The sequence below is a fragment of the Festucalex cinctus genome, chromosome 8 (assembly GCF_051991245.1).
Source record: "Festucalex cinctus isolate MCC-2025b chromosome 8, RoL_Fcin_1.0, whole genome shotgun sequence".
In the NCBI taxonomy this organism is placed as follows: domain Eukaryota; kingdom Metazoa; phylum Chordata; class Actinopteri; order Syngnathiformes; family Syngnathidae; genus Festucalex; species Festucalex cinctus.
In genome coordinates, this window is record NC_135418.1 from 1,527,411 (window position 1) to 1,543,989 (window position 16,579).

The 16,579-nt window shown below is 35.3% G+C and overlaps 1 protein-coding gene and 2 long non-coding RNA genes across 12 annotated transcripts in view; 1 reads left to right on the plus strand and 2 right to left on the minus strand.

Moving 5' to 3' along the window:
• Positions 1–16,579, minus strand: part of itpr1b (inositol 1,4,5-trisphosphate receptor, type 1b) — a 437,606-nt gene that overhangs the window by 62,213 nt on the left and 358,814 nt on the right. For 8 of the 10 annotated variants that reach the window (XM_077530278.1, XM_077530280.1, XM_077530272.1 and 5 more), the window contains 2 exons: positions 16,531–16,578; positions 275–404 (listed from right to left, as the gene is read on the minus strand). In XM_077530278.1, coding sequence (XP_077386404.1) covers positions 275–404; positions 16,531–16,578 — 178 coding nt within the window. The remainder of the gene's footprint in view (positions 1–274; positions 405–16,530; position 16,579) is intronic. The other 2 variants (XM_077530281.1, XM_077530276.1) reach the window with 1 other exon arrangement.
• LOC144024164 (uncharacterized) lies at positions 5,277–7,833 on the minus strand. The gene is made up of 3 exons (XR_013284693.1): positions 7,548–7,833; positions 7,040–7,203; positions 5,277–5,996 (listed from the first exon to the last, which is right to left on the minus strand). It is a non-coding gene; the product is annotated as an uncharacterized LOC144024164 (long non-coding RNA).
• Positions 7,825–9,445, plus strand: LOC144024167 (uncharacterized). Its single transcript, XR_013284696.1, has 2 exons — positions 7,825–7,955; positions 9,015–9,445. It is a non-coding gene; the product is annotated as an uncharacterized LOC144024167 (long non-coding RNA).

Consider the following 16,579-nt stretch of genomic DNA (forward strand, 5'->3'; position numbering starts at 1 on the left):
GTCAATTTGATACAGCTGGGCTAGGTTACAGCACGCCCACAACCCTCGTGAGGATAAGCGATTCAGATAATAGATGGATGGTGGGTGAATATATAATTTCCATCCATCCATCCATCCATCCATCTTCTTGACCACTTATTCCTCACAAGGGTCGCGGGGGGTGCTCAGCTGGCTTTGGGCAATAGGCTGGGTACACCCTGGACTGGTTACCAGCCAATCGCAGATATATAATTTTCTTTTTCCAATTCTTTCATTTTCACCAGAGCACACGCACCTGTCAGAGCTTTTCCGTGTGATCCAGTAGAATGTGGACTGTTTCCAAAGGGCGTGTGACTATCTCTTCTCTGTCCAGATTTGATATTTCCATAGTATCGGTTGACCAAGATCTGCCGCAGAGCTTCTCCCTATCAGGACAATATACAATAAATGTTTTGAGTCTGTTTATAGTTTTGTTTGTTTAATTTTGATAATATATCGAGTCGACCAAGTGTATCACATGCTCTAGGAGCATGAAGACCATAAAAGAAGTTACAAATAATTGACATTATCATTACACGTCTGCTTTTAAGATATCTTTGACACTGTAATGTTTGTTTGTTTTTTGTTTTTTTTAGCAATTCAAAAAAAGAATGTACTTTTAAATAATGTTATTTTTTTTTCTTCCCCAATGAAATAAATTCACTCAAAAATATAAAGTAAGAATCACATGAGTCCATAGGAGAGAATATTACAAGGCCGCTTCTGTCAAAATTTGATGGATGACATTCTTAATTAGATTAGGGGGGTCATGTATGGGTCATGACCCCTCCCTAATGAGGGTTAATGACCTTTAATGACTTCCAGATGTCATTTAATGAGGGTTAATGACCCTTAATGACTTCCTGATGTCATTTAATGAAGATTAATGACCCTTAATGACTTCCTGATGTCATTTAATGAAGATGAATGACCCTTAATGACTTCCTGATGTCATTTAATGAAGATTAATGACCCTTTAATGACTTCCAGATGTCATATAATGAGGGTTAATGACCTTTAATGACTTCCAGATGTCATTTAATGAGGGGTAATGACCTTTAATGACTTCCGGATGTCGTTTAATGAGGATGAATGACCTTTAATGACTTCCGGATGTCGTATAATGAAGATGAATGACCTTTAATGACTTCCGGATGTCGTTTAATGAAGATGAATGACCTTTAATGACTTCCAGGTGTTATATAATGAAGATGAATGACCCTTAATGACTTCCTGATGTCATTTAATGAAGATTAATGACCCCTTAATGAAGATGGATGATGTGTAGGTGGTGTTCCTACCTGTTTTTGCAGATATCATGGCTGACCCGGGTTCAAATGCTAATTGTTTGGTTAACTTCCGGATCCGGTGCACGCCCCCTAGATTGAGTGAACAATGAATAATAATGAGATTGAATGACGTGATCGGAGGGAGTAGTTTAGTATGGGTAAAACCGCCGGGGGGGAAAGTACTAGCCATTTCTATTATGGTGAAGGGGGAAAAGTATGCGCAAACACGGCTCAAAGATTGTATTTTAGAGGTTGTAAAACAAGAAGTATAAGGTAAGGTTAAACTGTGATACGCTGGTTGGTATTATGAAATTAAAAAACATGAAGTTATACATTATATGTAAAAATGTTGTAAGAGTCGTTCGTGACTGCTGGGGTTGAATCTGAAAATAAACGGATAAAACTATATAATTTCCCCTTACTGATATAGTTACTATCTGACATTTTTGTTCAATATTTCTGTGAGTAGGGGGAAGCATATGCAGTCAAAGATTCATGGGGAGGTCAAATGTATGTCTGTGCTTGTGTGTGCGTACGCGCATGAATGGCTGCATGGGGGTCAAAGAAGTGTGAGGACAGACGGGCGGCTGAAGAAGTGTGAGGTTAGACGGTGGCTATAATGTTGTTAGTTTGAAAAGACAACGCTTCCTAAAATATATTACAAAAATATGCATCTACTTAGATCTGATTCTATTTATAATGATAATTTTATGTAGAAATTGGTGAAAAGCCATCATCAGCGATAGTCTCCTTACCCCTGCGAGGACAGGGGTTGCTGGTCATAAAATTAAATTAGGCTGAAGAAGAACGGATACGCAGCTAATTGCGAGGGGCCATTTTTGGTCTGAGAAAGGCGATTGTTCAATATTCCTGTGAGTAGGGGGAAGCAGAGGCAGTCAAAGATTCACGGGGAGGTCAAATGTATGTCTGAGGGGCCTGTGTATGCGTGTGTGCGTTTGCATGAGAGCTGAACAGTGTAAGATTAAACGGTAACTGTAATGTTGGTTTTCAAGAAGACATTTCCAAAACTGCTTCTTTAAAAAAACATCTACACAGATATCCATTTATGATAGTTTTATGCAGCAACCGATAGTTGAAACATCCTAGCTAACATTTTCTCAAGGATTTGAAAAGTGGTGACAAGTGAAAACTAATTAAGCTTACCTATAGGCGTAACGGTGTGTGGCTTTGAGTCCATCACATACATGCTCTGCATAGAGCATATATGCGTAGCAGCGAGGTATGCGCAGCAGAAAGGGGAGATGTCCCTACACTCGTGAGAATTTTCTGAGGCTTGTTGGAGACACTAGGACTCTGTCACAGTTTGAGTGTGTGTGTTTCAATGACCATAATTGTTGGGGGGCTGGTGGATATGAGCGAGGGGGTTGGTTAGACGTCTGCCAGCGTGCTCTCCTTGGGATATTTTCTCAAATACTAAAACCCAAATGCCAGTCCTCTGAACCGAATGACCAGTTGTCTAAACACATTGAATAAATGTAACCCCTCATTTTCCAATACCATGAAACCATTTTACATGAAGACACAATTCACAAATTGCTCTCATGCGATACAAAATGTTTACCACAAGTCAACAATATTTGAACACAACGGACTTAACTGGCGTTCACACAACAACTCAAAAATTGAATACACTTGTTGCTAATGATGTGACCACACCTATAAACTCAAGTTCAGAGTGTACAGTTTGCTGGAGAGTCCAAACAAGCGCAATGGATAGAGGCAGAGCCAGAGGAAGAGGAATTAGAGGAGGGAGAGGAGCAGGTCGAGCAATGCAAAAGTTATAAAATAGTAACATGGAATGGTAAGGGTATTCGTAAACACGAAAATAAAAATAATAATTTAACCATCTTATTACAGTCTTTCTCAATTGCTAATACACATTTCTTGAAACCTGTACCCATTTTCTCAAAACCTTAAACACAAACACAAAAATTCAAACAATTTTCACAAAAGCCGTGACTTTTCACTTCAAAACCTATTATCCGGTATTCAAATCCGAACAATATATTCAGATCATACACACAGTAAGTCAAAATATATTCACCATGAGAGCATTTGTTAGACACGACATAAAATAATCTAACACAGAGCATCCAGGGTAGGTAGTCAACAGAGGTTTATTTTACATACATCAATAAACATAGTTTTTGGCACTAGACAAATTACTAACCAAGTTAAAATTATGGTGAATTCAAATGAAATAGAAAGGGTGTATGAAAATAAATTCCTTGGAGTAGTTATTGATGATAAATTATGTTGGAAGCCACATGTAGAAAATGTTAAAAGGAAAATGTCAAAAATCATCGGGATACTCTATAAAACTAAGGATGTCCTGAACATGAACTCATTATATATATTATATAGTTCATTATTATTACCATATTTGACCTATTGTGTGGAAATCTGGGGGACTGCATATAAAACAAACACTAACTCTGTTTTCAATTTGCAAAAAAGAGCCATAAGGATTATTAATCGTTCAAAATATACAGAATCAACACATCCATTATTTATCAAATTAAATACAATGACATTTTATGACTTGGTTGAGTTTAAAATAGCACAAATAATGTACAAAGTATATAACAATCTACTCTGCTATATTACTCAGACATTGTTTGAAATTAGACACAGTCCTTATGATATAAGGGGTACAAGTGTGTACAAAAAACCCAAAACAAGAACAAATATTAAGCAAAGGTGTGTTTCTGTAAAAGGTGTTAATTTGTGGAATAATCTGGGAATTGACTTGAAAAGATGTGACTCACTTGTTGAGTTAAAAAAAAAACGTTTAAATGCAAAGTTAAAAAAAATTACTTTTGTCAAATAAGAGCATGAAAATTGTATATAATGAGTATGAGTATATGATTTATAAATGTATTATGGTATATGTTTAGGAATTTCATGTATATATGTTGCTGGATAATGCACGCATCATTTTATTTTTAAAAATATTAACCTAGTATTGTATCAATAATGAAATAAGTTTAAATGTATAATGTATGAGGGGTAGGACTAAATAAGTTAACTTCTTCCTACTCCCTTTTGAACATGTAAACTATGATGAGTTTGTTTTTTGTTTTTTCTTTTCTTCTTTTCTTTTTTAACTTTTGTTTCTCTGCTGTTTGTTTTTATGTTCAATAATTCAATCAAAAAACGTGATAGAGTCAAAATGGGTACTTTTAACAAAAAAAACATGCATTAGTCTTAGGGCAAAATAATTTAGGAATAGTGTGAAATGTGTTTAAGTTTTATCCAAAAAGAGTGGATGAGTTTTGAGAATTGGGTCTAAGCCTGAACCATGTGTAAGGTTTGGTCAAAAAAGTGTTTCATTCCAGAAATTAGTCTCGGAAACTGAGAATTTGCTTCATCGAACGGGGTTTGGTGTTTTAGCAACTGATAAAAACTGTTAAGTTAAAAGCGGACATGACAATACAATAACCACACATAACAAAATCAGAACAACCCTATCTCAATTGTAAATAATACATTCAAATATTCACACCAACTTCTAGGCCGTGGGGTGAACCCCCAAAAAGTGCCTAGAAAATGAGTTTCGCTCCACTGTCTGGGCACTACTTGTTCAATGCATTTTTTGATAGATAATACCCTTCTGAACTTTGGGTTAAATGTTCACCCAATGTTTTCCTGCCCCAATTTTGTTACAAGCCAGAAATGCATATATAGGTAAATAACAAAAAACGAAAATCTTGTGCTACAGTTTTTGGTTGTAAAACGTCTTACATTAAATTTGGCAACAGAAAATCATTCCCAGATGTTATAAATACATGTACCTAACATCAGAAACAAGTATTGGTGGTTTGGTGCAATCATGTGAATTTAGATAATTAAATATATTAAATTTGTGCCAAAAAAGCAAAAAACGCTTCAACTAGAAGTGAAACCAGCACACAGATGTTACATTTAGCTATGTTTATGTTTCATATATGAAAACAATTCACAACCTATTACGTAATGAAAGGTACACAAGAAGCAGCATACATCGGCCAAAAATACTACCATGCACCACAAACCTGGAACAAGGCAAAATGGACTAGATGGAAATAGATGCATTCAGAGCCCAGATTATTATAACATATAGAATATTTATTAAAGTATCAGATTGTGTCATCACAGCATGTCATTTATACCCCCCGTCCCCTACCCAAAAAATATTAATAAAAAATAATAATAATAATAAAATAAAAATCAAATGTGCATTCACAATAAAACCTTTGGAACTTCATTGGAACAGCTCTCTTTTTTTGGCAGACCAATTTAACAAAGGTCTGTGTTGTGGAAAAATGGAATACAGACATTTTGATTTTTGCTTGAAAAGTGTTAAAATGGAGAGTTAACATCTTGATAATGAAACAAACAAAATGGCAGATTTTACATAGATTTTACAGCCCTGCACTGTAAAGTGTCCTCGTATGCCCTGTCATTTTCCAACCTGATGTTGTACCAGCCATGTGTTAGTGTCACTTTCTTGGCTTACATCAGTAGACTCAGTAGTTGATGTATCTGATGAGTGAGGTACCCTGTCTAAAAGTTTGTCAGTTGTTGATAATGTCTCTACAAAAACCATTTCAGAGTTGTTGCTGGAAAGGGGTGTGAAAAACCAGCTGGGGGAAATCACACCTCAATCTTCGTTTCAGTATATCCTGCCTGAAATAGAAAATTGAAGGGAAAGATGAGCACAAGATACACATATTCACATCACATTAGGGCTGCTCTATTATGGAAAAAAATAATCATCACAATTATTTTGGTAATAATTGAAATCAAGATTATTCTAAACAATTATATTTTGTTCAAATCAAGAAAATATTTCAACATTTGAAAATAAGACAATCACAATCATATGAAACTATAATTATGTAAGTTGCTTTTGGATCCAACAAAATTTTTAATATATTATTATTATTATTATTATTATTATTATTATGACGTTAGCAAAAATTTGAAGTTGGGGTGCAGTGTGTGTGTGTGCAGTAAGCTAGTTTTGACATGGGTGTGTGGTAAAATAACTCGTGTGGGCGTGCCACAACTCAAAATTAGTATTATTAGTGCTGCAGCTATCGAATATTTTGGTATTTGGATATCCTACTGAAAATTCTAGTGAATAATCGTATATTTGGATAGAAATACAAATATACCTATAGGCCTATATACTTTCTTGGTCAAAGAACAATTATAAATACAGAAGACAAAAAAAACACATTTGCATGTAATAATTAACAACCAACTGGTTTTCATTTTTAGAGAATCAATTGTATTTATTTATTTATTTTTAACTTAAATTGAGCTTGTCAGAAAACTATTTTTCTCTGAAACAGTGAGATTTTAGACAAATCTCTCCCCATAGATTTCATAAATGTGTTTCAATGTGAAGATTTATATGTTACCTGTAGTCTGAAGCATCAAGATCCCCGTGTTTATTAACACTGTTCACAAACCCCTTAGCTTGTCCATTCTCATCACATCTTTGTCAACTATAATCCTTTGACGGATTACTTGTTCACAAAAAGAATTTGTAGCTCTCTAAAACACACACACACTCACTTAATATGTGCAGAGTCATGCTTTCTAATTAATGCTGTCTCGAAATGTAAACAGAATACAAGTGACATATTGCTGACCAATGCTTTACTTTTGAAATGTGTAATTTTAGCAAAGTGACAATGAAATAGTGCAATGTAACAACTCACATTTGTTCGTCCCTGGTTGCTGTTTCTGTTTCTGTTGACTTTAAGAACCTTGTGTAATCTCTGAAACAAAACTGCACCTCCATTGTGACACAGTCTTTTGTCTTGAATATGCAGAAGAATGGAACAGTCTTTCTTCATCTCAGCGGCCTGCAGCAACCAACCCGCTTTTAGACAAAAAAGAATTACATTATAAGTGTTATTGTCACATCACCTCTTTACAGTATATGCACATCACAGATTTAAGTAAAGTAAAGTGTTTGTTGAGGTTGATGAGAGAGAGTTTGGGGAAAAGGGAGTGTGTAGCTGTGACTCTATTATGACTCTGATGGGCACAGGTAACTCGAGTTTGGTAACAACTGTTGGATTCACTCGATAAATCATTCAGCAGCTCGCGTTTTTAATAAACTATAGCCTTAAAACTTAACATAGCAAAAAATTATTTTCAACCCTATACTAAATATCGGTCACATTAATAACAGAAATGGGCACGCGTGTGTGTAGCACATACCTGCTGACAATGTTTCTGCTTTGGCGAGATGATCCCTCTTCCGTGTGCCTTCCAATCACAGACGAGTCTACTTTGAAATTTATTTTTACAAATGATGCAGATGGCTGGAAGAACGGGGCCAGCCCAAACTCTCTCTCATCAACCTCAACAAACACTTTACTTTACTTAAATCTGTGATGTGCATATACTGTAAAGAGGTGATGTGACAATAACACTTATAATGTAATTCTTTTTTGTCTAAAAGCGGGTTGGTTGCTGCAGGCCGCTGAGATGAAGAAAGACTGTTCCATTCTTCTGCATATTCAAGACAAAAGACTGTGTCACAATGGAGGTGCAGTTTTGTTTCAGAGATTACACAAGGTTCTTAAAGTCAACAGAAACAGAAACAGCAACCAGGGACGAACAAATGTGAGTTGTTACATTGCACTATTTCATTGTCACTTTGCTAAAATTACACATTTCAAAAGTAAAGCATTGGTCAGCAATATGTCACTTGTATTCTGTTTACATTTCGAGACAGCATTAATTAGAAAGCATGACTCTGCACATATTAAGTGAGTGTGTGTGTGTTTTAGACAACCCAATGCTGAGAGCTACAAATTCTTTTTGTGAACAAGTAATCCGTCAAAGGATTATAGTTGACAAAGATGTGATGAGAATGGACAAGCTAAGGGGTTTGTGAACAGTGTTAATAAACACGGGGATCTTGATGCTTCAGACTACAGGTAACATATAAATCTTCACATTGAAACACATTTATGAAATCTATGGGGAGAGATTTGTCTAAAATCTCACTGTTTCAGAGAAAAATAGTTTTCTGACAAGCTCAATTTAAGTTAAAAATAAATAAATAAATACAATTGATTCTCTAAAAATGAAAACCAGTTGGTTGTTAATTATTACATGCAAATGTGTTTTTTTTGTCTTCTGTATTTATAATTGTTCTTTGACCAAGAAAGTATATAGGCCTATAGGTATATTTGTATTTCTATCCAAATATACGATTATTCACTAGAATTTTCAGTAGGATATCCAAATACCAAAATATTCGATAGCTGCAGCACTAATAATACTAATTTTGAGTTGTGGCACGCCCACACGAGTTATTTTACCACACACCCATGTCAAAACTAGCTTACTGCACACACACACACACTGCACCCCAACTTCAAATTTTTGCTAACGTCATAATAATAATAATAATAATAATAATAATAATATATTAAAAATTTTGTTGGATCCAAAAGCAACTTACATAATTATAGTTTCATATGATTGTGATTGTCTTATTTTCAAATGTTGAAATATTTTCTTGATTTGAACAAAATATAATTGTTTAGAATAATCTTGATTTCAATTATTACCAAAATAATTGTGATGATTATTTTTTTCCATAATAGAGCAGCCCTAATGTGATGTGAATATGTGTATCTTGTGCTCATCTTTCCCTTCAATTTTCTATTTCAGGCAGGAAATACTGAAACGAAGATTGAGGTGTGATTTCCCCCAGCTGGTTTTTCACACCCCTTTCCAGCAACAACTCTGAAATGGTTTTTGTAGAGACATTATCAACAACTGACAAACTTTTAGACAGGGTACCTCACTCATCAGATACATCAACTACTGAGTCTACTGATGTAAGCCAAGAAAGTGACACTAACACATGGCTGGTACAACATCAGGTTGGAAAATGACAGGGCATACGAGGACACTTTACAGTGCAGGGCTGTAAAATCTATGTAAAATCTGCCATTTTGTTTGTTTCATTATCAAGATGTTAACTCTCCATTTTAACACTTTTCAAGCAAAAATTAAAATGTCTGTATTCCATTTTTCCACAACACAGACCTTTGTTAAATTGGTCTGCCAAAAAAATAAAAGAGAGCTGTTCCAATGAAGTTCCAAAGGTTTTATTGTGAATGCACATTTGATTTTTATTTTATTATTATTATTATTTTTATTAATATTTTTTGGGTAGGGGACGGGGGGTATAAATGACATGCTGTGATGACACAATCTGATACTTTAATAAATATTCTATATGTTATAATAATCTGGGCTCTGAATGCATCTATTTCCATCTAGTCCATTTTGCCTTGTTCCAGGTTTGTGGTGCATGGTAGTATTTTTGGCCGATGTATGCTGCTTCTTGTGTACCTTTCATTACGTAATAGGTTGTGAATTGTTTTCATATATGAAACATAAACATAGCTAAATGTAACATCTGTGTGCTGGTTTCACTTCTAGTTGAAGCGTTTTTTGTTTTTTTGGCACAAATTTAATATATTTAATTATCTAAATTCACATGATTGCACCAAACCACCAATACTTGTTTCTGATGTTAGGTACATGTATTTATAACATCTGGGAATGATTTTCTGTTGCCAAATTTAATGTAAGACGTTTTACAACCAAAAACTGTAGCACAAGATGTTCGTTTTTTATTTACCTATATATGCATTTCTGGCTTGTGACAAAATTGGGGCAGGAAAACATTGGGTGAACTTTTAACCCAAAGTTCAGAAGGGTATTATCTATCAAAAAATGCATTGAACAAGTAGTGCCCAGACAGTGGAGCGAAACTCATTTTCTAGGCACTTTTTGGGGGTTCACCCCACGGCCTAGAAGTTGGTGTGAATATTTGAATGTATTATTTACAATTGAGATAGGGTTGTTCTGATTTTGTTATGTGTGGTTATTGTATTGTCATGTCCGCTTTTAACTTAACAGTTTTTATCAGTTGCTAAAACACCAAACCCCGTTCGATGAAGCAAATTCTCAGTTTCCGAGACTAATTTCTGGAATGAAACACTTTTTTGACCAAACCTTACACACGGTTCAGGCTTAGACCCAATTCTCAAAACTCATCCACTCTTTTTGGATAAAACTTAAACACATCTCACACTATTCCTAAATTATTTTGCCCTAAGACTAATGCATGTTTTTTTGTTAAAAGTACCCATTTTGACTCTATCACGTTTTTTGATTGAATTATTGAACATAAAAACAAACAGCAGAGAAACAAAAGTTAAAAAAGAAAAGAAGAAAAGAAAAAACAAACTCATCATTAGAGGTGGGAATCTTGGGGCACCTCACGATTCGATTGCGATTACGATTCAGAGGCTACGATTCGATTATAAAACGATTATTGATTTCCCCCCCCCCAGGCAGCAGAAAAAAACCAATGTATTTTGGTGCTTTTAATGTTTCGTACATTAGTTACAAAAATAGTACAAAAGTCCTCTCAGGCCTACATAAACTACTATTTCAGTATCAAGTTAACAGTTCAAAACAGTAAATAAAATACTCAAGTCCTCATTCTGTAACAACAGCTTTTAAGTATATTCAGTCTTCAACAGAATAAAACATAGCACTGAGCAAAAATATATTGTTTTTATCCACTCAAAAGTGCATTGAGGTATAAATGAAAGACAATGTGAACTACTACTTCAATACAAATGCCTAAAAAAAAAAAAAGTGCTTTCCTGCTTTTTAAGTTGTGTAAAGATGAACATGTAAACATTAAAGTTTCTCAGAGGTACAAAAAAAAAAAAACCTCAAGTGCTTTTCTGCTTTTTAACTTGTGTAAACATGAACGTGTAAACATTAATGGGATCGTTCGGCTTTTTTAACATGAATCTCAATTTGATCCTCACCTCCCGTGTGTGCGATCAGCACTGACTTCTTTCTGACAGCGTTCGGTGACACCAGTTCTGGTTCGATGTTGGACGAGAAGAAAATAAAAAAAGAAAATAGTCCAGCAAGATAGCTGGGGTCTCGGAAATAAAGCGTTTTTCTTCTAAAAACTATTTGTTTTCAAAAGCGTGATACATTTCCATCACAATACTCTTTTCTGAATAAAGTCAGACGCCATTACCGCCAGCCACTACTTTTTTGTTCGTTCGTATCACTGCGCGGCGCCCTGTAGAACGCTAACCGACGCACTGCAGCCAGCTAGCTGATACTTCCGCCTCAAGTTGTTTGCCTTTCGGAGCAGGTCTGATTCCCACGAAGAGGTGGGTTGGTCAGCTCAGCCATGCTTGTTGTTGTTTTGAATCTCGAGGCGTGAGTTGTGGACGTGTACTCTCGGTCCGTCCCAAAAAGCGTCCCGAAGACCGCGCGCGCTACTGCGTTTCAGTTCCGCGTACTTTTCGCTCGTTTCGCTTCCCTTGGCATATTTATATAATCGGAATTTGGACGTTTGTGAATCGTTCTCGATTGTTGCACGGCCGAATCGTGAATAATCTAAGAATCGGAAATTTTGCACACCTCTACTCATCATAGTTTACATGTTCAAAAGGGAGTAGGAAGAAGTTAACTTATTTAGTCCTACCCCTCATACATTATACATTTAAACTTATTTCATTATTGATACAATACTAGGTTAATATTTTTAAAAATAAAATGATGCGTGCATTATCCAGCAACATATATACATGAAATTCCTAAACATATACCATAATACATTTATAAATCATATACTCATACTCATTATATACAATTTTCATGCTCTTATTTGACAAAAGTAATTTTTTTTAACTTTGCATTTAAACATTTTTTTTTTTAACTCAACAAGTGAGTCACATCTTTTCAAGTCAATTCCCAGATTATTCCACAAATTAACACCTTTTACAGAAACACACCTTTGCTTAATATTTGTTCTTGTTTTGGGTTTTTTGTACACACTTGTACCCCTTATATCATAAGGACTGTGTCTAATTTCAAACAATGTCTGAGTAATATAGCAGAGTAGATTGTTATATACTTTGTACATTATTTGTGCTATTTTAAACTCAACCAAGTCATAAAATGTCATTGTATTTAATTTGATAAATAATGGATGTGTTGATTCTGTATATTTTGAACGATTAATAATCCTTATGGCTCTTTTTTGCAAATTGAAAACAGAGTTAGTGTTTGTTTTAGATGCAGTCCCCCAGATTTCCACACAATAGGTCAAATATGGTAATAATAATGAACTATATAATATATATAATGAGTTCATGTTCAGGACATCCTTAGTTTTATAGAGTATCCCGATGATTTTTGACATTTTCCTTTTAACATTTTCTACATGTGGCTTCCAACATAATTTATCATCAATAACTACTCCAAGGAATTTATTTTCATACACCCTTTCTATTTCATTTGAATTCACCATAATTTTAACTTGGTTAGTAATTTGTCTAGTGCCAAAAACTATGTTTGTTCATGCATGTAAAATAAACCTCTGTTGACTACCTACCCTGGATGCTCTGTGTTAGATTATTTTATGTCGTGTCTAACAAATGCTCTCATGGTGAATATATTTTGACTTACTGTGTGTATGATCTGAATATATTGTTCGGATTTGAATACCGGATAATAGGTTTTGAAGTGAAAAGTCACGGCTTTTGTGAAAATTGTTTGAATTTTTGTGTTTGTGTTTAAGGTTTTGAGAAAATGGGTACAGGTTTCAAGAAATGTGTATTAGCAATTGAGAAAGACTGTAATAAGATGGTTAAATTATTATTTTTATTTTCGTGTTTACGAATACCCTTACCATTCCATGTTACTATTTTATAACTTTTGCATTGCTCGACCTGCTCCTCTCCCTCCTCTAATTCCTCTTCCTCTGGCTCTGCCTCTATCCATTGCGCTTGTTTGGACTCTCCAGCAAACTGTACACTCTGAACTTGAGTTTATAGGTGTGGTCACATCATTAGCAACAAGTGTATTCAATTTTTGAGTTGTTGTGTGAACGCCAGTTAAGTCCGTTGTGTTCAAATATTGTTGACTTGTGGTAAACATTTTGTATCGCATGAGAGCAATTTGTGAATTGTGTCTTCATGTAAAATGTTTTTATGGCATTAGAAAATGAGGGGTTACATTTATTCAATGTGTTTAGACAACTGGTCATTCGGTTCAGAGGACTGGCATTTGGGTTTTAGTATTTGAGAAAATATCCCAAGGAGAGCACGCTGGCAGACGTCTAACCAACCCCCTCGCTCATATCCACCAGCCCCCCAACAATTATGGTCATTGAAACACACACACTCAAACTGTGACAGAGTCCTAGTGTCTCCAACAAGCCTCAGAAAATTCTCACGAGTGTAGGGACATCTCCCCTTTCTGCTACGCATACCTCGCTGCTACGCATATATGCTCTATGCAGAGCATGTATGTGATGGACTCAAAGCCACACACCGTTACGCCTATAGGTAAGCTTAATTAGTTTTCACTTGTCACCACTTTTCAAATCCTTGAGAAAATGTTAGCTAGGATGTTTCAACTATCGGTTGCTGCATAAAACTATCATAAATGGATATCTGTGTAGATGTTTTTTTAAAGAAGCAGTTTTGGAAATGTCTTCTTGAAAACCAACATTACAGTTACCGTTTAATCTTACACTGTTCAGCTCTCATGCAAACGCACACACGCATACACAGGCCCCTCAGACATACATTTGACCTCCCCGTGAATCTTTGACTGCCTCTGCTTCCCCCTACTCACAGGAATATTGAACAATCGCCTTTCTCAGACCAAAAATGGCCCCTCGCAATTAGCTGCGTATCCGTTCTTCTTCAGCCTAATTTAATTTTATGACCAGCAACCCCTGTCCTCGCAGGGGTAATGAGACTATCGCTGATGATGGCTTTTCACCAATTTCTACATAAAATTATCATTATAAATAGAATCAGATCTAAGTAGATGCATATTTTTGTAATATATTTTAGGAAGCGTTGTCTTTTCAAACTAACAACATTATAGCCACCGTCTAACCTCACACTTCTTCAGCCGCCCGTCTGTCCTCACACTTCTTTGACCCCCATGCAGCCATACATGCGCGTACGCACACACAAGCACAGACATACATTTGACCTCCCCATGAATCTTTGACTGCATATGCTTCCCCCTACTCACAGAAATATTGAACAAAAATGTCAGATAGTAACTATATCAGTAAGGGGAAATTATATAGTTTTATCCGTTTATTTTCAGATTCAACCCCAGCAGTCACGAACGACTCTTACAACATTTTTACATATAATGTATAACTTCATGTTTTTTAATTTCATAATACCAACCAGCGTATCACAGTTTAACCTTACCTTATACTTCTTGTTTTACAACCTCTAAAATACAATCTTTGAGCCGTGTTTGCGCATACTTTTCCCCCTTCACCATAATAGAAATGGCTAGTACTTTTCCCCCCGGCGGTTTTACCCATACTAAACTACTCCCTCCGATCACGTCATTCAATCTCATTATTATTAATTATTCACTCAATCTAGGGGGGCGTGCACCGGATCCGGAAGTTAACCAAACAATTAGCATTTGAACCCGGGTCAGCCATGATATCTGCAAAAACAGGTAGGAACACCACCTACACATCATCCATCTTCATTAAGGGGTCATTAATCTTCATTAAATGACATCAGGAAGTCATTAAGGGTCATTCATCTTCATTATATAACACCTGGAAGTCATTAAAGGTCATTCATCTTCATTAAACGACATCCGGAAGTCATTAAAGGTCATTCATCTTCATTATACGACATCCGGAAGTCATTAAAGGTCATTCATCCTCATTAAACGACATCCGGAAGTCATTAAAGGTCATTACCCCTCATTAAATGACATCTGGAAGTCATTAAAGGTCATTAACCCTCATTATATGACATCTGGAAGTCATTAAAGGGTCATTAATCTTCATTAAATGACATCAGGAAGTCATTAAGGGTCATTCATCTTCATTAAATGACATCAGGAAGTCATTAGGGGTCATTAATCTTCATTAAATGACATCAGGAAGTCATTAAGGGTCATTAACCCTCATTAAATGACATCAGGAAGTCATTAAGGGTCATTAACCCTCATTATATGACATCTGGAAGTCATTAAAGGGTCATTAATCTTCATTAGGGAGGGGTCATGACCCATACATGACCCCCCTAATCTAATTAAGAATGTCATCCATCAAATTTTGACAGAAGCGGCCTTGTAATATTCTCTCTCATAGGTTTCCTCATTTGGACAAAATTGTTACAACAAAACCATATTCTTATTGACTCATGACTTCTGACCTCTGTCGGTGAAGTTCAAAGGTCGCCACACTGATGTATTTGGAAAGGAATAGTCAGATGTCTTCAATGCAATAAAAATAAATGCAATATCTAAATCTACAGTACATAGGTTCCTCTGAGAGGAGATGTAAATACAAAAGGTACTTGTACATCAGACAATTAGCTATTGCATATCAAAACTCAAACGTGGGGCAAGAGGGTGAGTGAGTGCCATGCTGTGGAGGCTGTTTGACTTAGGAGTCACTTTGGAGTTAAATTAGGGTTAAAAGTTTTGTACTTTAAAAAATAAAATTTGAAACTGAAAATTCATGTTTCGATCTTGAATTTCACAAATTATAAAAACATATTCAAAATAAAAATAAGTGTGATCAACTTTTTTTTTTAGGTTGAATTTAATTTTGATTCACTTTGATCATTCTTTTGAATAAATTCTTTATTTTTACTTTTTACTTCCATATATGTTTCGCCATTTGAGGTTTTATTTTTTTTTCAGTTGCATGTTTTATCTTTCAGATATTTTCACATTTTTCTATCTCCCTTTCAGATCTTTTTTTCTTCAGTTTGAAATCTGTTTTTTGAGTTTCTGACATTTGACCCGAATGTTACATGGGGGGTGTGGTATCAACTGAACGGTGCATGGAATCATGAGTGACAGCTGAAGAAAAATGCTTGGAAAATCCCCTAGTGACAGCCTTCAGCGAACGTAGAAAATAAAAAAATAAAAAAATCTAACTTAAAACTTTATCATTATACATGTTTATATTTTGTGAAATTCCAAATCAACACAGAAATTTTCAGCTTGAAATGTTATTTTTTCCAAGTACAAACCTGTTGACCCTAATTTAACTTTAGGTCACAAAGTTAGTAATTTGTCAGCCGAAGATGGAACCCTGAAGCGGCCCAAATTAAGTACCTACCCTCTTCTCATCCTCCAGTTGCTTCTGAGACTGGTTGGGGTCAAGCTCC